This window comes from Setaria viridis, chromosome 1, assembly GCF_005286985.2.
Source record: "Setaria viridis chromosome 1, Setaria_viridis_v4.0, whole genome shotgun sequence".
In the NCBI taxonomy this organism is placed as follows: domain Eukaryota; kingdom Viridiplantae; phylum Streptophyta; class Magnoliopsida; order Poales; family Poaceae; genus Setaria; species Setaria viridis.
In genome coordinates, this window is record NC_048263.2 from 11457043 (window position 1) to 11479230 (window position 22188).

The 22188-nt window shown below is 41.3% G+C and overlaps 1 protein-coding gene across 2 annotated transcripts; it reads left to right on the forward strand.

Moving 5' to 3' along the window:
• The first annotated feature begins 14711 nt into the window (after positions 1-14711).
• LOC117867078 (ABC transporter E family member 2) lies at positions 14712-20399 on the forward strand. 2 transcript variants are annotated; one of them, XM_034712384.2, is made up of 15 exons: positions 14716-15151; positions 16072-16157; positions 16244-16341; positions 16517-16634; positions 16716-16805; positions 17278-17582; positions 17676-17871; positions 17953-18135; positions 18226-18495; positions 18715-18960; positions 19215-19335; positions 19414-19532; positions 19643-19738; positions 19833-19909; positions 20034-20399. In XM_034712384.2, the coding sequence occupies exons 1-11, from the start codon at positions 15049-15051 to the stop codon at positions 19332-19334; spliced, it is 1815 nt and encodes a 604-aa protein (XP_034568275.1). In that variant the 5' UTR covers positions 14716-15048; the 3' UTR covers position 19335; positions 19414-19532; positions 19643-19738; positions 19833-19909; positions 20034-20399. The 2 variants fall into 2 exon arrangements, with proteins under 2 accessions (XP_034607330.1, XP_034568275.1); XM_034751439.2 differs by having other exon boundaries at positions 14712-15151; positions 18715-19335.
• The last annotated feature ends 1789 nt before the right edge of the window (positions 20400-22188 follow it).

The window sequence follows — 22188 nt, forward strand, 5'->3', positions numbered from 1 at the left end:
GGACCCAAGCCAATTATAAACCTCAGCTAGGTTTGGAGTCATTATACCCAACCGAGCACCTCCCTCATCAAAGAGTAATGCCCACTTTTCCTTCAGCTCATGCTCAATCCACTATGAGAAACAATTGACGCTTCACAAATTGAAGCAAGAAACATGCTCATCTTACATGACCATCACACAAGTAAGAACACACAACAAATCAATTCGCACAAGATCCACAACACATGAGTTTGATTTGATTGACAACACACGGAAGATTCAACAGCACAATCACAGATGAATCATTCACAAACAAATCATGCACTACTAGATCACTCAAAAACAAAATATTCACCGGCTTCTCATATCCACAAGCTCCCCCGCTCGCTATCTCGCCCGCACACGCACCAACGGCGGCCAGAGACCAAGGGCTAGCCCAAGAGGGCTCGTGCGCCCCACACGCCGGTGGCGGCCAGCGCCCTGGGGCCCGTCGGGGAGGGCCCAGCAGCCAGGGCCCAGCCTGGGAGGCCCTGCACGTCCGCGGCCAACAGCTAGGGGGGGCAGCCGGGGATGCCCACGTGCCGGCGGCCAAGGGCCCACCGGGATGCTCCGCGCACTTGTGGCCGGTGGCCAAGGGCCGGCCGGGGATGCTCCGCGGCGTGCTGGCAGCCAGCGGCTAGGGGGTCAGTCGGGGAGGCCCCGACGGTAGCCAGTGGAGGGAGGAGGGAGGAGAGGAAGCAGTGGAGTGAGAGAGAGGCCGGTGGTGTGTTGGGAAATGATAACGTAGTAGTGGGGGAGAGAGAGGCTAGTGGGGTGGTGATAAGTTAAGGCCGGTGCGGAAAGAGAGTAGATCGGGAGGAATTAAAAAAAAAGAGTAGTCCTGGTTGTCGGTTTCAACCGGGACTAGAAGAATTCCTTTAGTTCCGGTTGGAGCCACAAACTGGGACTTATTCATTTACTCCCGACTGGTAGCTCTAACCAGGATTAAAAGCTCCACTTTTATCTCGTTTGGAACCACCAACCGGGACTAAAAGAGCTCTGAAGGACTACGAAATTTAGACCTAGGACTAAAGAGGCATTAGTTCTAATAGTATCTTGCTGTCGTAGGTCCTAGGTTCTAATAGTTCTAATAGTTCTAATAGAACTAATGCCTCTTTAGTCCTAGGTCCGATTTGTTTCGAGATTTTGTCCAAGGATCGAAAGTCGTTTATCTACTAGTGTCACTTCCGAATAGTTTGATATGTAAAATCATGTTTCTTCATAATACATTTATAAGCTACGTTTTTTGTATTAAAAAGCCAAAACAGCGCTAAATAGTTTTGCAATTATATAGCCAGAATCATGATGCAAAACAAGAATAAAATAGGAAATGATAAAAGCCTTTGACAAAACATACAGAAAATAATAAAGAAGTAGTTGATATCTCCTATTACCATATGAGGAACAACTAGGAAACACACTGCAGTATCTAGCCACACTAGTACGTTAAAACTGCCTTGCTGTCGGTTTTACGTTTCTTACTATATGACCGGTTTCTTATCTCAGTATGCCACCAATTGTGCCATAACCATCAGTACTAGTGAATTTTTACTGTCGGCTTCATGGCTGAAATAGACTAAGGTCCCGCTTGTATCCTTGGAATTGAATTTTTCTAATAATAATAATTTAGACACAAATTAATTAAGTTAATATAGTTGCATGTGAAATATATTTATATATTATTGTTGGTTATATGGGAGAGATACTTATGTGCTCCCCTTCTGCTATAGGGAAGCGAGTCGAAGAGAGTGCTATAAGTTGCACATTAGAAATATAGCATGAGGATCTATAGAATCAATTTCCATCTCCCACACCCATGAATTTAAGATATGCTTATATCTAAACTTTGGAAAGTTGTGAAATGCCACGTTCCAAGACAAATAGTCTACTCCATTAAGTAGATTCCAATTCCTTCAAAATGAAGGGATGCAAACGGGACCTAATAATAATGGTCCAGTAGGTTAATTTTCTGAACATGTAGCTTTATTACCAAGTCTTTCCTTGACCCATTAAATTAAATTGTTGCACTACACATGTAGCTACCATAATTTACTATAGCATCACATTTGACACGAGTGAAACATTATAACATATGTTGGTCATCATCTTCTCGCACTACACCAAAATTGATTTGTGCTGGCACAGGAAATTAGCATACTAGCGGGTGTGATTAGTATCCGCCAGTACAAAGCTTCCCTGGGCCGGTAGGGGAGCACCCGCTAGCGCAAATGCCACTATACTTATGGGTGACCTAAGCACCTGCCAGCATAGATGCATCCCATCTGTGCTTGTGGGTGGCTTATGTCGCTCGCCAGCACAGATCTCGCCCAGATAAGGCTGCGAACAGTTTCTTCCCCAGCCAACCTTCCATTTGGAGCTTGCCTGAGAGGAGCTCGGGAAAATCTCCAAAAACACCAAATCTAAGGGGGAAGGTTTTACCCTTAATTTCTTTGAAGGAGGTGGCTATAAAAGGTGAGTTTGTACCATTCCAACCTTCTTCTGCAACTTATATCCATTATTTCTAGCTTCATTAGGTTCTCATCTAGATCTAGATCTAGATCTAAAAGAGAGAGGAGGGAAGAGAGAGAAAATAACTAGAGATGGATTATTTTTGTAAATAAAATTATGTGATCATATTATAACCATTACAATGCTATGTTTTTCATTTTAATGTAATATAGAATTGAGTTTGATCGTATTTTTCCTACTTATTAATTATTACATCCATAGTTTTAATTAATGAGGTTGACTGAATTTAATATATAAGTGAGTTTAATTTTTTCCTTCTACTTATTAATTATTACATCCATGGTTTAATTGAGTTTCATTTAGGGTATTATAGAATTAATTTTGATTATATTTCTTCCTACTTATTAGTTACTATATCTATAATTTACCCATAGCTCTTTAAATTAATTAATATAACATAAAATTATTGTCATAGGTTATTAAAGATGAATCATAGAGTATGAATGTATGGCATACTGAGACATTCACATACATTGTCAGAGGTATCAAAGTTTGTGGAGGCTGCGGAGAAGCACGCTTGCATTTGCAAGATAAAGCAAATACGTTGTCCGTCTTTTGATTGTAGCAACAATATTGTACAGGGAGATACTGATGTCATCAAGAGGCATTTGATAAAGTGAGGTTTGTGGATGGATACACAATTTGATCCCATCATGGTGAGGCAGGAGGTACTTTCAACAACACTGATATTGATAATGGCTAAGGGATATGGGTACCCCATGGGTCCCCACCGATCAGGATATTGGCCGGTCCTGACACGTGGGCCTGCCCGACCAGGATGTACGGGCTAAGGATATGAAGATACTTAGAGTACAAGTCAAGAAGGCCGGGCAATTCAAATCGGTCCGAATATTGCGGGATAGCGTATTGTAATCCGACTCATATTACTTTCCATGTAATGACTGAGTAGATTAGATTCAAACCGACTTGTAACCCTAGGTCGTCAGCCTATATAAGATGACCAAGAGCGCCTCCCGAGGGCATCCAATCCAATATGTAAACCATGCACCAGCGCAAAGCAATACAAGTCACCAGAATACAAGACGTAGGGTATTACTCTCCAGAAGCCCGAACCTGTCTAAACCCTCGTGTTCTTGTGATCACCTTCGAGTTCTTGGTCTTGCGATCTTCTCTGCCTACAAATAAACCACTTGGGTAATCCCCTTGTGAACTGCCGAGCTACTAAATCTGACACTGACTCTGATGAAGTGGGTGGTGATGATGCAAACGAAAATGATCATGTTATGATGGATGATGATTATGACCGTGGAGATTAGAATGGTGATCAAAGAGATGCGCGCGTGGAACCATAGGTGGACGAGGCACGTGATGTTGATATGCAGGATATGTTGCGCCACATTGAACCGGAAGTGTTGCTAGGGAGTGCTAAAGGGTTAAAGAATTTTGAGACACTCTAGAATGCAGCAAAGGACCGTATGTATGAGGGATGTGGGAAGGAGTGGACAGTGTTGCGTATCATCCTCCATCTTCTAATCCTGAAGGCTAAATTCGGCTGGTCAGATAATAGTTTCAATGATCTCCTTACTCTGCTGGGCAAGTTACTGCCGAAGCCTAGCTTTGTGCCAAAAACATATACAAAACAAAAAAGATGATCAATCCATTGAAGATGCGTGTGCAAAGAATACATGCGTGCAGGAACCATTTCATATTGTACCGCGGTGAGTACGCAGCATTGGAAAAGTGTCCAAATTGCGATGCTAGCCATTACAAAATTAATGTCAATTTCTGTGAGTATCGTGCCGGTTCCTCCATTGGGAATAAAAGGAAGAAGGGTGCAAAGAAAAGTGATGCTGCTCAAGTGGAGGACGAGTCCTATATAGGTACTGACACGACGACTCAGTGCAGAGTCCTTGCTTTGGTGATGTGGTATTTACCGGTGGTGGACTGTCTGAAGCATTTGTTCTCAAACCCAAAGACCGCTGAAATGATGACTTAGCATGTTGATCAGGCTGATGGAAAGCTTTGACATCCATACGATGCTCACCAGTGGAGAACCTTCGATGCCAATCATCCAGAGTTTTCAGATGAAAAAAGGAATATACAGTTTGCGTTGAGTACAGACGGCATGAATCAGTTTGGTGAAAGAAGTAGCACGCACGCACAACACCTAAGTTGTATTACTAACTCTTGTCTTTATATCCTCAAAGTGCGTACAAGTTTTACATACTAAAGACGGGGTCCACAATCAAAAAGGACGAAAGCTATGAAAATAATATATCATAGATTCGTAAGAACATAAAAACTTGGTTTTTTCATATAATGTAGACTTGTCATAATAACAATTCATCATTTTTTTTCTATTTGTTTGCAGTGCCACAAGCAACCTCCCGGCTCTGTGCTATGCGGATATTACGTGTGCGAGTTCATTAGAAATAATGGGAGGTACCGGATGAACCCTGAAGACGTAAGTCTTTTATACATTGCCACGTGCTAACTTCCTAATGGTAATACACCCTAATCTTCATTTACGGTATACCTACGGATGCCTACCATTGACAATAACTATAGCAAAATCGAAGACAAATAAATCGACAACATTTGTACAGACATGGCAAGGTTTATCCTACACGAGATTTGTCATGAGGATAGAGCATTATTTGATAAAGATGGCATTTTGATGGCGGACGAGTGTACAAACTTCGTAGATGTGCATAGTAGTTTTAATATTAGCGTGGCAAAGAATAACTCTATTCCAAATGTTGGATTTTTAATAATGTGAATTATATATTATGTACGATGCAGTTTTTAATAACATGAATTATTTATTACTCAAGGTTGTTGTTACGTGGTTGGACATACGTATTTCAATTTGATGGCTAAAAACTGGTGGGAAATAAAAATTATAAATAAATCATAGGAAATAATATATTGAATGGGAATATACATATTCCTGGCGGGGGGCATAACCACCCGCCAGCACAGAAACCATCTGTGCTGGCGGCTGGCTAACGTCCCTGCCAGCAGAGAGCGGTCTGTGCTGGAGGGCGAGCACCCGCCAGCACAAACAGTATTTGTGTTGGCTCAAGGTTGCTGGCGGGTGTGATACCCGCCAACACAGACCTGTTCTAGCCACCAGAACAAATGCTTTCTGGTGTAGTGTCTTAGCCCACCAACATATAAGATAGTGTCTTATACTGTTCTTAGTATGTGCCACTTCTAAGGGCTTGGGGGTGAAATGATACTACGTTCGTGATGCTTGCACTTGAGCATTCAAATAAATTTCAATCAAGACAGTCACTCGATCATTAAGCAGCAGTACACCATATCTTGAGAAGAAGGCATGGACTCTCAGCATGCAGGGCATGCGAATGTGAGGTGTCAGGATTAAAAACTCAACAAATATCTTGAGAAGAAGGCATGGAAGCACAGCACGCGCACTGAGAGGCTCGGATGGCAACCTCTTACCTCTGAGACTGCAGAACAACAAGGCAGAGGTGGAGGCGAGGTGGCCTGCGTGCAGTGAACAGGGGCATGGCCTCTTCTGGACGGGCGCCGAGGCAGGGGCATATATTAGTCTTTGAGCACAGTAAAATAGACACAAAATTTCACTGGTATCTGCATTATCTAATGAAATTTTGTTGCGACATATTCAATCTCGAATGTCATGATCTAGACAGTGAGAAATAAGCATACGTCCATCAGGAAGAATATCACAGTTAAACAAGCTTTGAACAATAATGCATGGATCCGACATATCAAGCATGTCCAATCGGCTGAAGAACTACACCAATACACCACTCTATACGAAAAACTATATCATCAAAGTAGAGATGTACAGGAAGAAGATAGGATAAAATAGAGGTGGACAAATGATGGTAACTATACAGTCAAGAGGGCATACATGATCCAATTCTCTGGAAGCATGCAAAAGATCAATTTTTCACCAATCTGGAAAGCAAAGGCTGAACCCAAATGCTGTTTCTTTGCATGGACATTGCTACACCAAAAAAATCTAACAGCAAACAATCTGCAAAAACGAGGATTGACGAATGATCCTTTGTGCAAACTATATATGCACGGCACAACCTGAAACACCCCATCACCTTTGCAAGAACTGTCCATATGCTGAGGATGTGAGGAACATGATCACTTCTTGGATTGGCTTACATTTGTTGCAAAATTTAGAACAATCGATTTCTCTTTATGCATGGTGGAGAAAATGTAAGATGCGAGTGGATAAAAAAGACAGACAAGCTTTCGACAGACTAATGATATACTTTTGGTGGAATGTTTGGAAAGAAACATAAATCCTTGCCACCTCTACAATTGACGCTACTCATCAAGGAAGATATGAACCAGTATAGACTTGTTTTTAATGGTCGCAACAAAGCTACAAATGGTCAGTCGTAGTTGCGTGTGGTCCTTCCATCCCGAGTCGGTTTTTCTTCTTTTGCGCTGTGTAGAGGCCTTTCCTTTTCTTTGGTTGTACTATTGTGCTAGTTGTTCTCCTCCCCTCAGGTTATTGATTCTGGTTGTATGTACGTGTAGCGTTCTTTAGGTCTCTCCATAGCTGTTTAGTTATTGTCTCTTTTGTTTTTGCTTTGTTTCTTTTTCCTTTCTATTAATATAACACGGCAATTCTATTGCCATCTTTTTGAAAAAAAATAAGGATACATCGGATTTAAAACTAAGTGCAGAAGTTGCAGAATAGCTACATGATGAATCTGTTGAGAACCACCATAGGTACGACTGAACAACATTTTAAACAGCTTCTATGGTGTCCAGGTAGAAGGATCCTTCAACTTGTTTAGATAATTGCTGTAGTGGACGCCTTCAAAACTTGTAGCTAAATTCTGTAACATGTAGCTAAAGAAAAGGAAAGAAAATGAAATACAGCCTACAATAGTGGTATGAAAGAAGGTTCATCTGGCTACAACATATAGTTTTATCATGGTCAGTTTTTGCTATGAGCCCATTGAATAATTGTATTGCTTCAGTAGCTACCATAATTCGCTATTATCATGTTCGACAATAGCAAAACATTTAGAGCCTACATTACTACATCACTCATGACTGCATCTTCTAGTTGTTATAAAATGGATTCGATCTGCTTCTCGAGCCAAACATATAAGGTAGTCTATAATGCTGTTCTTAGTATGTGCCGCTTCTAAGGAATTGGAGCGAAATGATATTATGTTTGTGATGCTTGCACTTGAGCATTCAAATGAATTTCAATTATAGGACAGTCACTCGATCATTAAGCAGCAGTAAACCGTACGTATAGTTCCTCTCACCATGCAGGGCATGTCGAATGTGAGGTGTCAGGATTAAAAACTCAAGGCTGTCTGTTGTGAGTATTGATCGGAAATGTTGAGAAGCCATGGAGGCATGCTCACTGAGATGCGCGGATGGCAAACTGGACCGGCGCCGACGCAGGCTTGGTGGGAGCGTCGCTTGAGCATGGTATTTGCACAATACGTATGAATCTGTTGAGAACAGCCATAGGTTTGACTGAACAGCATCGTAAACAGCTAGCTTCTGTTGATGTAAAATGGAAGGAAGAAGTTCTAGTGTACGAACATGTATTTTTTATATGAACATGTATAGCACTGCTGTCCACAAACACTTTATGTCACTGTATCAATGTACCAAAAAATAGACTGTTTTCAAAATTAAAATACACCGTTCTTTTACCATGAAGATGCCAAAGTACTAGGTTAATAACTTGCTGCGTCCCTTAGATCACTACCTTCACCCTCTGCTCTAAGTTATGTTTATATATTAAGAGCTCTTTTACAGTGGTTTTAAAGGTATCCACAAGTACTTGTTGGTACTTTTGTCTATGATTTTGTCCACCTTCGGATCTGAAAAAACAATTATAAAAATAAATTGAAGGATTAATTTTTGTACTTGATCCCACCAATTTGATAGTCCTTAGTACTCCAAGATTCTTCATTTGTTTCCACCGTTAGATTTCGAGATGGATGGCTCTTTTTTTTCCAACCATTCTAAAATTTCTCATTAACAATACATAGTAGGTGTTTCCTCAAAAACAATATATAGTAGGTGGTAGGCCTTGTACACATTCTTTCTCTAAAGTCTTAATCAAGTATCATTATTATTTTTTATTTTACTTTAGCTAATTATATGTTTTTTAGAAAAAGGAAGCTAATTAAATGTACAGTCATATATGAATACAAAGTGAGGGATATTATATATGTACCTAGTGAATTCGAGGTGGCCAATAAAGGGGTGTAATTACAAGATTGTGTATATCACTTTTCTTAATTTAGGATCTTGAATGCCATTTTGTGCTACACTTGACTGACAACTGCCCCATGAAAATAATCACGTTGATGTCTTTATGAATGAGGAGAAGAGGAAATTTTGTTGAAATAATGTTTCCCTAAAAAAACATGTTTTTGTTGTTTCTCACGATAATGTTTCACTTGGTCTACTCATAGCTTCATCAATGAAGCAGTACATTATAAAACAGATGCATAGTAGGTAAGAATGCAACAAGTGAGTTATACGAGTAGATCCATCTACATACTCTTCTATAAAATGGCCTCCGCTTTGCAAGCTATTGAGACGAAGGACCATTAGTTATCTAGAGTTGAGAAATATGAATAGAGCTTGTACCCTGTAGTCTAAATGACTCTTCGATCTCTAGCTGCTTTGAGCAAGCATATATGGATTGCAAGGAAAAAGAAGTTGGGTTTTACATACAGTTTATTGTGGGTGCTCGTACATTCAGATCGAGCCAATGAGTGCACTCACTGTCGTTGCTGCAACAACGAAGCATCTGGCTACTGTGACCAATATAGGTATGTGAGGTATTAGGATTATAATTTAGACGAGATCTTTTCCTCCGGGAATTTAAAAGGGCTGGATGGGAACTGGGAATCGTGTAGCTGCAAATATGCTTTTTTTTTTTAGCGTGAACCTATTTCTTTCTTCCCTACTGTATTGGCTTAACCGTGATCTTCCAGCTTTTGCGTTCATCGCGTAGCTCCAAAATAAGAAAAGGTGCTCAAATTGTGTCATTGTTAGTTGTCCAATGGGATTGTGTGTGGATGGATCCATTAGTTTGTTCAGATAAGCAATTGTGCTACAAGATTTCTCTGTCCTTGTAATTGAACTCCACAACCACTTTATTATGTTTAATAGCGAATTGGCCGTGTCTTCCACTTTTAAATGAAAAATAAATGAAAATAGACGATATGGCCTCAAAGGACATACAAATTATTAATACGCCAACGTAACATATATACGCTGGGCTGATTATTTGTATTGTTAGATGAATCATTTCACAGTGCTTCATTTGGTACAATTACTTATTTGTTTGAACAAGAACACGATCACCTGCCATGCATTGAGATTGAACATATAGAACGACAGTATAATCTTAAGTTTCAGGACTATATGTGCCCAAAGTGGCACTCTTTCATGGCCAAAGGATCAGAGGTAATATTTTGATTGTTGCACTGGGTTCATCATTAAATAGTAAGACTTTGAACTAAATTTTGAGCTACAACTGAGGATATCAGAAGACGACAACATTCAACAAACAACTGCTTTATTGAAACGTGCAAGTCAATGCTAACAATCATTAAGAAGAAAAAATAGTTATAAATTTGCAATGTGGCTTTTTGAATATTGTTTTGTCAATTCTAATGTATTCTAATGTTTTGTCAACTGTTCGATGAAGCAGTACAGTGCAGAACAGATAGTGCGTACAAAGTGTTTATTCTTTTCCTCACCATGGCCAATACCGATAAATGCCAGCCATATGACTGCTTCACTACGTCCATCTTCCTGATGTATTTAAGTTGCTTGTCCTCTGCTTTGCAAGACGAGGATTGTAGACTATTGAGGACCCTTCCCAAATCGTGCTTGCATTTTTCATTGCACACGACTTTCCCTATGTAGAAATAGCAATTTCTATTCCGAAGAGGAAGGCCACTAATTTTCTTAGTTAATTAGTAAATTGATTCACCTACTATGGAACATTTCAGAATGAAAAATGTGCAAGTTTTATCTTGATATTGATCTTTTCTATTTTATTAGTTATGTCTAATGATTAATTAAGAGTATGGTACATTTGGTATTATGAATTAGAAGATAATAACACAACACACTACTGCTCCATAGATTGTTCCTATGAAAATCTTAAGATGTTTTTCTAAATGCAACTTATTTTTAAATAATGTTTCTGAAGTTCTAAGAATACACTGTTTTGATTGTTTCATCAAAAAAAAATACACTGTTTTGATTTTGTATAGTAATAGTTTTGTGAAGCAGCAGAATGTAGAACGGATAGTCGGTAGAAGATTTTAATTCATTTCGTCCAGACCGTGGACAATGCTAATAAATTCTAACTACATGGCTACATCGAACCCCATCTTTGCAAACCTTATTGCAGGCGATGGAGAAGGGCATCTGTCTATTTAGAGTTGAGGGGTATGAGCAGAGAAGGTAGACCATAATCCACTTCTCTATCTGAAGTGTGCTTTCTCTATCTTATATTCATCTTGTGTGCGCTTGAACATTCAAATCGAGCCATCGCCCATATGGCTACTATAGGCCATATAGGCATGTGAGGTATCACGATTACAATTTATACGGAGTAGCTCCATCCATGACTTAGTGTTACAGCAAGTGGGCTGGCTGCAGGCTTAGGCTCACGAGCACCGTAGCTCGTGAACGGTGCCACGAATAGGAGTAGTTGGTTTGTTAGGAAGGAAATAAGTTAGATGGATTTGGTTAGAAATAAGGTTGTTTAGATTAGATTGAGTCAATTAGATGGCTAGCTATATAAGCACAACCGCACCATCCATTGTAATCAAGGAAGAAGTAGAGAATTAATCTCGGAGCCTCCAGCGTGAGGGCGAGATCCCATCTACTACCTTCCCTATCCAGTAAAGTAACCATATCAACTTTGATATTCAGAGCCTTAGATCCTACGACACTGCCATCAAAAAAAAATTCCCCCTACGATAGATTAGATTGATTCCATACTACTCCCACAAATCCCCAAAACCCATCCAGAAATTACATCTGCACATCAACAACCAGCCATGGCAGATTTCACCTCCTTGGTTGAGGGCATCAGATGCGTGTCTGACAATGTCAATCACGTTTCGAAAGGGCTTGATCGCTTCACCCACAACATATTTGAGATATTCGGCGAGCTCCGTGAGGAGTTCCTGTTCTGAAGGACAAGATCGCAGCGCTGCCATCTTCACCGCCAGTGAAGACCCAACCTGCTGCAACAATGACCACAGCAATATCTTCCAATCTGCTGGTGTGTACTGTCTCCACTGCTGATTCGGCGGAAGATTCATACATCGTCGCTACGCCTGCCTCACCACTGGCTTCTATGACTTCCTCACTGACAATCGTGGCAGCATCTTCTCGAGCAGCATCACTTGTGCTGCTACCCCCCTCCCCCCCGCAGCACCATCAACGGCAATGCCTTCTCCTCCACGAGTGTCGTACCTGATTCCGGCCACCACATCGCGTCCGCCAATGACATCTCCACCAACAGCACTGCTGGCCTACAACAACCACGCGCGCTGGGGCCACAGTCCTCGCCCGCTGAAGCTTTGACTTGCCATCCTACCCGGCGTGCAAACCCACGCTTTCCCCTGCCGACGTTGTCCCTAGCGTGCCCACAGATGGCGTGCCCACGGGCCAGCCAGCCAGCGCCGCCTATGGCGCACCCACGGGCTAGTCGACAGTGGCGCTGCACTTGCCTATCACGGCTTCGCGAGCATCCTCGACGCCCGCAGCATTAGCCTCCTCCCTGGATGCTCTGCTCTAGCATGCTCAGGCCTCCCAGCAGCTCATAGACTCCGCAGACCTCCCGACCTGGTGTAGTCTCCACATCACCATCATGGATGGGCGCGCTGCTACAGCCGTCCGCGCCCAAATTAATGGCCTGCCAACCACACGCGTGGTGCCACGCCCGACGCAGTTGGCCGTCAGTCTCCGCCTACAGCTCGTCCAGGCTATCAACTACGTTTGCTCAAGTGTGCTTCATCACCGCCAGGTTCCAGCCACATAAGGTCTGCAGCTCTAAGCATTGCCACAGCTTGAGGACAAGCTATCTTCAAGGGGTGGTGAAGTGTTATGGCAAGTGGGCTAGCTGCAGGCTTAGGCCCATGAGCACTGTAGCTCGTGAACAGTGCCATGAATAGGAGTAGTTGGTTTGTTAGGAAGGAGATAGTTAATGGATTTGGTTAGAGATAAGGTTGTTAGATAGATAAGGTTGTTTAGATTAGATTGAGTCTGTTAGATGGCTGGCTATATAAGCACAACCGTACCATCCATTATAATCAAGGAAGAAGTAGAGGATTAATCTCAGAACCTCCATTATGAGGGCGAGATCCTATCTACTACCTTCCCTATCTATCTTAGTAAAGTAACCATATCAATGCATTCCGGAGATGCCTCAGTTTCTTCATCATTGGTAGCTGGTAGGGGTCTGCTTTCCACTTTTTTCTTGCAATTACCTTTCTCATCCAGTGGCCCTTTCGGTTTGGGAAATTGCTGTTATCTAAAATAAGAACAAAAAAGAATGCAGAACCGATTCATTTTGCTTTTAGTTAGATAAAACTAATGTTAACGCACTTCAAATGTGCCATAGAACTGCGATGTTTGTTACTTAAACTTATCAGCTGGTGCCATGTACCTGAAGTAGATAAATAAACTCAAGATCAAATGCCGCATTTAGAGTTCTTGAAACCTTTAGTCATGTGGCTCATTAAGGCCTAAAATTAATTTAAGGTGGCGTGGCTTCATTCATCAACAAAAATCTCACCCACTATTCCTTTGTTCTCATCACACTAATCAGCTTCTCTATTGCCAACAAACAACAACAACGTAGCTTTCAGTCCCAAGCATGTTGAGATAGGGTAGAGTTGAAACCCAAAAAGAGCCACAAATCAGGATTCGAGTTTCGAAGCACTCCTATCTAGTGCTAAATCTTTGGGTATATTCCATCCTTCAAATTTCCTTTTATTGCCTCTTCCATATCAATTTTGGTCTTCCTCTATCTCTCTTTACATTATTGTCAAGCCTTAGGGTTCCACTACACACCGGTACCTCCGGAGGTCTTCGTTTGGACATGTTTAAACCATCTTAGCCGATGTTGGATAAGCTTTTCTTCAACAAAATTAGTACAAAACATCAAGTAGCCTACACATTCCATTTTTCTAATCAGAGCATGATACATATTCCATTTTCACATTTCATCTGCACATTCAATTTCAAATAAAGCACACTACACATTCCATTTCCCAGCATCATACACATTCAATTTCCACATTCTAATCCATCATACGACATGCTAGAAAGAAGAGTATTTCTTACCTTGGATCGGTAGGGGGATGTAAGGTGGACATCAGAAACCGGCGCCGGTGGCCTAGGTGCGCAGCCACCTCATCCCCCTCGTCGGCAAGCAGAGACTCCTGGAATTGGCACCCTTTCTTCTACCCGTGCCTCCTGTGTGCTCGAGACTGTACACGGAATCAGCTGAGGAAACTAACAGAAATAAGAGTTTTTTTATTCCTTACTTCCACCAACACTTGGGGCCCACGAAGGCGTTTGTATCATGTAACAGTGGAATCTAACAGAATGGCATGTGAGGGACCAAAACTCAATTTCCAATGGTAATGAAGGGATCGCTTAATTTCCAATAGCGTAGAAGGGATTGAGTTAAATTTTTAATGGCATAGGAGGAATTTTCTCTTAAATAAACTCAAGCTCAAATGCGGCAGTTGGTGTTGTTGAGCCTTTGCTCATGTGGCTCATCAAGGCGCAAAATTAACCGAAGGTGTGGCATGGCTTCATTATATAGCGAACGACCAAAATGCACCGTGCACTCCAGAGCACACTTGGCCTCCCACCAGGGTTGCGTGCAGGAATTGTATCGTCAGAGTCAACTTACCAAATTAAATGCATCTCCTAAAGCTGATTCATATAGAAAACAGGGCATCAAATTCGTACGAGTACTTAACAAGTTGTTCCTTTGGATTATCTCATTATATATTAAAGTTCAAAGATAACAGGTTTTCTTTGCCACATTGTTTCCCTTGACACGTCATCATAAGCCCAAGTGCACACACATATTCTGTTGTTTCGCCACATCGGCACCGTTCTGGTTATACGCCACCCGCTCCACTGAGCTTGCACGCCACGGCTGCGCGGTGGCCCGGGCCGGATAGAACTTGATCCCCAAGGCAAACGGCAGCGACCATGCCGCCGATTCCAACTCCCCCGCCTCCCATCTCCTCCTCTCGCATATAAACCCACGGCGCCCCCGGCGTGGCGATCGTTTCCCGCTTTTCCCCTCGCACGCGGCGCTCGTCCCCGGGCTCGACTGCCCAAGCTTGCAAGGGTTCCCAATACAGATCCTCCATCCCACCGAACCCGCGGATCGATCCGTGGCTAGAGCAGAGGGCAGGCGGCCGGGGGTCCCCTGATCGGGCAGCTGCTGCGCGCGGTCCGGCGGATTGAGGGAGAGGATCGAGCAGGATGTCGGGTCGGTCGAGCCGGATCGCGGTGGTGGTGGAGGACCGGTGCCGGCCGAACAAGTGCGGCCAGGAGTGCCGCAGGCGCTGCCCCGTCAACGCAACCGGTACGTCAGCTTGACGGTGGTGGAATGGAATCCAATTTTACTTTTCGATTCCGTTGCCGCTTCTGCTTCCGGGCGTGGTCGGCGCTGGGATTAGCATTTGGTTAGGTCATTACAAATTATCATGGACAAGTTTGGAAGATTACGAAGTTTGATTTGATTTAAGAAATGTGGTTATATATTGGTGCTGCTTGCCTTGTGTATCAAGAAGGAAAGAAAATCTAGTTATTTGGATCATTCGTGGTCTGTACAATTGCTTACCCACGAAGCTCAAACTAGCCCTTCCGTTGACTGCGGATCACATAAATTGTATTATATTTCATTAGTTGTCAAATTTCTTTATTCCAAATATATGCAAAATGATAAAATTTCTCTTAGTTGAAACAACCATTGGCATTCCTGAGTCTAAAAGAGGCCAAATTAGTATCTTGAAGGTTTTGTAGAGAATCTTTTAAGCTGATGAAACCTATGACCCACATGACCTCCATAGTCCATATACAGATTATGTAGGTCAACAGGACCTTAGCCACTAAATTAGCTCTGTATTGGGTTCTTTAATTTAATTCTGGCAAGAATTATCCAAATTGGTATGGTTGCAAAAAAAATATGTAGGCACATAAGCCTGATATTAGAGGCATGCCAGCACATAATAAGATTCTGTTATATGTTAGAATCTGTTATCTACTCTAAGATAAACAGAAACACATTGAGGATAATACAATCCTACCATCATATCTGATCTAAGTATGTAATCCTATCATGGGTTTCAATATCGTTAAATTTTGGCTCCATGAATCTTTTTAGTATGCCATGGTTTAGCTTTACTTGGAGCTCTGTTTAATTTACAGAGTGATCATTAGGAACTTCATATTGCCTTTGTTTATCTTATGACCTTATTTGAGATTCCTTATCCAAATTGATAGGGCGTCAGTGCATACAAGTTACGCCATCCTCAACAGTCTCCTTAATTTCTGAGGATATGTGCATTGGATGTGGTATTTGTGTGAAGGTTAACTCTCTCCGTTTTGGATGATCTTAGGAATATTGATCCAAGCTAGTTCCTAATATAACTCCCTTGGGTTATTATTCTTGCAGGTATGTCCATTTAATGCTATTCAAATTATAAACTTGCCAAGGGAACTTGAAAAGGAGACAACACATCGCTATGGACCAAATTCCTTCAAACTTCACAGGTAAAAAGATCGTTCCCATCTCTGTGACCTCTTTTTTCTAAGTGATCTAAGCCTTTCCTTTTCCCATTATAATATCTCCAAATGATGTTTATCCCTGAATCGGTAGGATACTTAATGTCACTATGCCTTTCAGATGAAACAAACCATCTTTCCTAATTTTCATAATCTTCTGCAGGCTGCCTGTTCCAAGACCTGGGCAAGTTCTGGGCTTGGTAGGGACAAATGGTATTGGGAAGTCAACTGCACTTCAAATTCTTGCTGGAAAGTTGAAGCCCAACTTGGGTAAATTCACGGTAAATAAACATGAGCACCTTTTTGTTGCCCCTTGCTGTAAAAGTCGTTTTAGGCTATGAAACTATCCTCCAATTTTACAGGATCCTCCAAATTGTGATGACATTCTTAGGCACTTTCGTGGATCTGAACTTCAGAAATACTTTACGCACCTTTTGGAAGATAAAATGAAGGTACTTCTACGGTTCTACTTTTATTTACTCATAAATTGTGACATACCAAATAAATGCTAATTATTGTTCGGTTTTGTTGCCTGGCGTGTCATTTTGTTTTTTGTCTCCAAGTTTTACATTAATGGACATCTTCCTAACATCAAGGCTCTATTTAAGTAGTCATGTCTGGTCCTATTCCATTTTACCATTGAATACATGTTTCTGAAGGGAATTTGAAAGATACTAATGTAACAGATAATTTTATTGGTATTTATTTTAGTATTCTAGTCATTCTATCTTTCTTGGTCAATGCATCCTTCAAGTGTATTGTTCTGCTGGACATAATTCATTCTTACTCCACTACATAGTACAATGCGAAGCTGTTGAGCTCATGTACATTTGTTGTCATGGTAATTATTTTAATTTGTGGCTGCACATAGCAATAAGTAATACTTAAATGTGTTCTGTGTTCTCTCTAATGTGTTTAATGCAGGCCATTATTAAACTTCAGTACCTTGAAAATATTCCAAAATCTGTTCAAGGGAAAGTTGGTGACCTTCTTGATAAGATCGACAACAGACAAGTCAAAGATAAGTTATGTGATATTCTTGAGCTGAAACATGTAATGAACCGTAATGTCTCAGATCTATCTGGTGGTGAGCTCCAGAGATTTGCAATAGCTGCCCGAGCTATGGAAAATGCAGATGTTTATATGTTCGATGAGCCATCCTGCTATCTGGATGTGAAACAAAGGCTGAAAGCTGCACAAGTTATTCGTTCATTACTACAACCCAAAAAGTAACGAAAAGTACATTAAAGAACCATAATTTAGTTGAAATATTTGAGTTATTCACTCTGCAGATAATAAACCATTTTCCTACATTTTTTCAGCTATGTGATTGTTGTGGAGCATGACCTTAGCATTCTTGACTACCTATCAGACTACATATGTTGTCTTTATGGGACTCCTGGAGCATATGGTGTTGTCACTTTGCCCTCTTCAGTCAGAGAAGGAATCAATATTTTTCTTAATGGTTTTATCCCATCAGAAAATATGCGTTTCCGTGAGGAGAAACTTACATTTAGAGTAAGTAATTGAGTAACATTCTCAGAGGTGATTTACTTGCTGCATGTTCTGAATATGATGCGATGCTTTTTTGCTTATCAGGTTACCGAGTCTGCTGAGGAGATAATAGAGGGTGAGACTTACCAAAGCTACAAATATCCTACCATGGTGAAAACAAGACCTGGATTCAAGCTTTCAGTCATGAATGGAAGCTTTACTGGTTCCCAAATAATTGTACTGCTTGGTGAAAATGGTACTGGGAAGACAACATTTATCCGTATGCTGGTACATCTCCTTGTTCTTCAAATATGTTTTGGCAGTGATCGAAAATATATTTTGGAGCCTCCCTCATCAATATTTTAATCTGACTATCAGGAAGGACGAGTGAAGCCAGATAAAGTGGGAGATAAAGAAGTTGATATGCCTGCGTACACAGTCTCATACAAACCTCAGGAAATGACACCCAAAATTAGCTCTACCGTGAAAGAGGTTCTACACAAGAAAATACCAGGATCTTGCAGTCATGCACAGTTCAGATCTGATGTCATGAAACCGCTGAAAATTGAAGAACTCATGGACAGGCAATTTGCAAATCTTTCTGGCGGGGAGCTACAAAGGGTTGCACTTTGTCTTTGTCTCGGAAAGGTATAGATTACTCCCTACGTTCTTTACCTCAGATTTGCTGGTACAAAAGTTCTATCTTGATTACCACCTGGAAACTTTTGGATAACGCCTTGAAAGTTAAAATATTTAAAAGATACTCATGTGAATATGTCATATTTGCACATCATTGTTTCACTAACTTCAATGTTCTTAATATTCCCTAAGAAATAGCATGCCATCTAACTTTGTTTCTATGTGCAGCCTGCTGATATTTACCTTATAGATGAACCAAGTGCCCATCTTGATTCAGAGCAGCGTCTTCTTGCAGCAAAGGTCATAAAAAGGTTTATCCTTCATGAAAAGAAAACAGCTTTTGTCGTAGAGCATGATTTTATCATGGCGACGTATCTTGCTAACAAGGTCATCGTTTTTGAGGGAAAACCTTCTGTTGACTGTACTGCAAATGTGCCTGAACCCCTGGCATCTGGGATGAACCGCTTTCTATCAGTTAAGTTCAGAATTCCTTTCCCCTTCCCTATCACCATTACCTCAACAGAAAATAGAGGATTACTTGAACTATCTAGTAAGCATTTGCTGACGACATATCCAAATAATTCCTGGACATTTGAATAGCCTGGTAATAGTTAGACTACTGGTAATTTATGGTATGCAGGATGAAAGTGATAAATACTAAATAAGTTTGTTTAAATGGAATTTTAATGGAATGTATTTGACACTTTCAATCTCTCTCTACACTGCAGCATCTAGATATCACTTTTAGGACAGATCCAACAACTTACAGGCCTCGGATTAACAAGATTGGGTCTACAAAGGACACTGAACAGAAGGCTGAAGGCTGTCATTACTACCTTGATTACTAATGTATGAAATATCAACCTTCTGGAAATACTTTCATCATTCGTAGTGTCACAATTAAGGCTTTGATACTTGCCTCTGCAGAAAGCTCTCGCCAAGGGCACATCTACTTTTTGCGAAAGCTCCATTGGAGGCAAACAGACCAAATGCTTGCGCTATCGTGTTCGTAAATGCAAGCACATTAGCATCGGCCAGTGCTATCGGTATGCTTGTCTGGGTTTCTATGTTTAACATGCTTATCGCACTACTTGTGTATAGGTCAAAACACTGACTAACACTACTTGGCTCACTTTGTATGGCTGCCATGGCACAGGGCATGTTTTGAAGCTTGTGGACATGAACACTACGGGCCACCAATTAACATCCTGGTGAAGTATTATAACCATTTTCGCGTCTGTCAATGCTCTCGGTATGTTTGTGTTTTTCTTTTCTACCACGCACGTTGACTTGTTATGTCAAAACACTAATGCTTCTGTCATTTTGCATGGCTCCATTGGCATCAGGGCACGTCACTGCACTTGCAGACGTGAATTCCATAAATTTGCAACTCAAACCATGGCAAAGTGTTATAGGACCAGAGGTAAATTTCTTATGATCATTTTATATATTGTTAGTTTAAATTATCACTAAATTCTTTTTTTTTGGCAATTTTATGGATTTGGAAGTTTTTTTTAATCAAACCACCCGTGTTCTGTGCTGGTCAGATTGAATGACATTTGGAATAGACTGGCATGAAGCTACTACCATAATGCTTTGAAGTTTGAACAAGTTATGACATGAAGATTAACTGCATCGCTGAAGACTTAATAAGATGGATCTGCTTAGCTTGCAGTTATATGGAAGTTTGAGTGAATCTCCTATCAGTTGAAGGCCACTCTGGACAGTTTCATGGCTTAATAAAATGATTGCTATCAAAGCTTTTATGTATTCTCATCAAAACCTTGGATTGAATCTTGAATTTTGAGATTTCTGGGGTTGATTATTTTTGTTTCTATCAAGCACTTTATTATCTTGTTTGAGTCATGAATAATGGTTTACCCTGCGGTGCTGTTACCAGCCTCCGTTTTCAATGCCTTTGTCGTTACTGCTTTGTACAAACGATGGCTTGGTTCACAATTGATGCGGCAAAACTGCAAACATTGGTAGTTGTAGTCTCATGTGTCAAAAATATTTATCCTTAGTTTTCCAAGCACGTATTTTCTTCAATGATGGCTTCAACCTGTCAGATGGAAAAAATCCTGCTAGGTTGTGTCACGAACCAACCTAAATGTTCCTAGGCCAAGAACTTGATACACCTAGGAAAGCGCTTGTGTCAGTGTTGATGATTTTATATAATGTAATGTTGGAAATTGGAGGTGCCATTTTCCAAGCCTAAATTGCTGAGACGCACCCAAGCCTGGTCGTGGTGACGTTCCCTCTGCTTTTTGTCTGACTATAGGCGCTGCTCAGGCAGGATAAAGTCGTGAACCAAGCAAACGGACGCTGAAGTCTACAGAACATATGATGGTTTTGTTCTTCTATATAATGTAAGTCATAAAAATATTGGAAATTTTCCATATCTATGTGGGAAAAATAGCTTTTGAAATGCCACAGAAAATCCTTTTAGGTGTGTTATGTGCACTTCAAGCAACAAAAACAATGGTGTGCTGATCATATAGAACATCTGTATCTGAGATTAAAAAAAACATACCAAAGTCGGTAATGCTTCACAGCGCCACAGCGGGCGTCCGACGCGAGTAAATTTTTCGGACGGTGCTTCGCTGCCGACACCACGTGACCGCACCAACACGCCGCATCAGCCAGGCTTATCCTTCCGCTTGATTTTTTTACTCGCGTCGTCTCCCCCAAGTCTCCCCATGCCACCCTCTGGCTCCTACAGGTCCACGCCTTTCCCGTGCCACACCCTTCTCGCCGCTGCTGCCGGCAGCACTCTCCTCCGCCTCTCTCTTGCCAGGCCCATTTGCCTCCCCCTCGTCGAGTCGTCGTCCTCATCATCCAGAATCGTCGTGCCTGAGCCTCCCCGCCTATGCTGCCAGTGGCACTCTCAGCTATTTTCCCCCAAGCTGCGCCCATCTACGTAGGTCGATAAGGGACAGCCCTTCTTCCATTGCTATGGTGGTGTACGTGACAATCGACAGGGACCGCCGATTTGGAGCACTATCATGCCATCGCCGTCGAGCTCGGTGGCCTTCATTTCCACCACTGCGAGCCGTGATGAGTAGATCAGTTTTGTTTGCCCCTCTTCTGATTGTTAGTGCAACCACCATAACCATCCCAACTGGTACCTTTTTTTTTGTTGTAGCTCGTGATGTCAGATGTTGCAATGCTTTGTTTTCTATCTTGCAATAAGTGTGAATCGGAAAATTGTTGGAGAGCATGGTCTTGTTACTCTGGACGTAGTTGGACTCATGCTTGGAGGGTGAAACCCTGAGAAACGCAAGCTATCTGAATGTTTTCATCTTCAACTTTTGCAACTGATTTTTTATTTATGTTCCATCGAGTCATTTCAAATGTGGCAATTGGTGATTTGAAATGTTTCACCACTTTATTTCAGCTTTTTGCAATTTACAGTTTCTTTTTCTTAATTTTTTAAATGTTACAATAGCTCATTTGGAATGTTTCACTTATTTTTCTCGACTGTTACAGTAGTCATTACATAATGTTTCATCTGTTTTTTAATCTATTTATTGCACACCATATCCCATCTTGTTGCACCTAGATAATGGGTGTGGTTCATAGTTTTGTCTTAGAAATTGTTGGGTGTTGCAATCTAGCGAGGTTTGATAAGGATATGCGACATGTTTCTGCAATTTTAGTATCCCCATTTAGATTTAGATCGGTGAGTAACAAATTGAAGGG

Coding starts and splice junctions, on each gene's coding strand:
- LOC117867078 (XM_034751439.2), top strand. CDS start 15,049: ATGTCGGGTCGGTCGAGCCGGATCGCGGTGGTGGTGGAGGACCGGTGC. Junction 17,872..17,952: donor AGGAGAAACTTACATTTAGA/GTAAGTAATTGA, acceptor TTTGCTTATCAG/GTTACCGAGTCTGCTGAGGA. Junction 18,136..18,225: donor CAACATTTATCCGTATGCTG/GTACATCTCCTT, acceptor TCTGACTATCAG/GAAGGACGAGTGAAGCCAGA.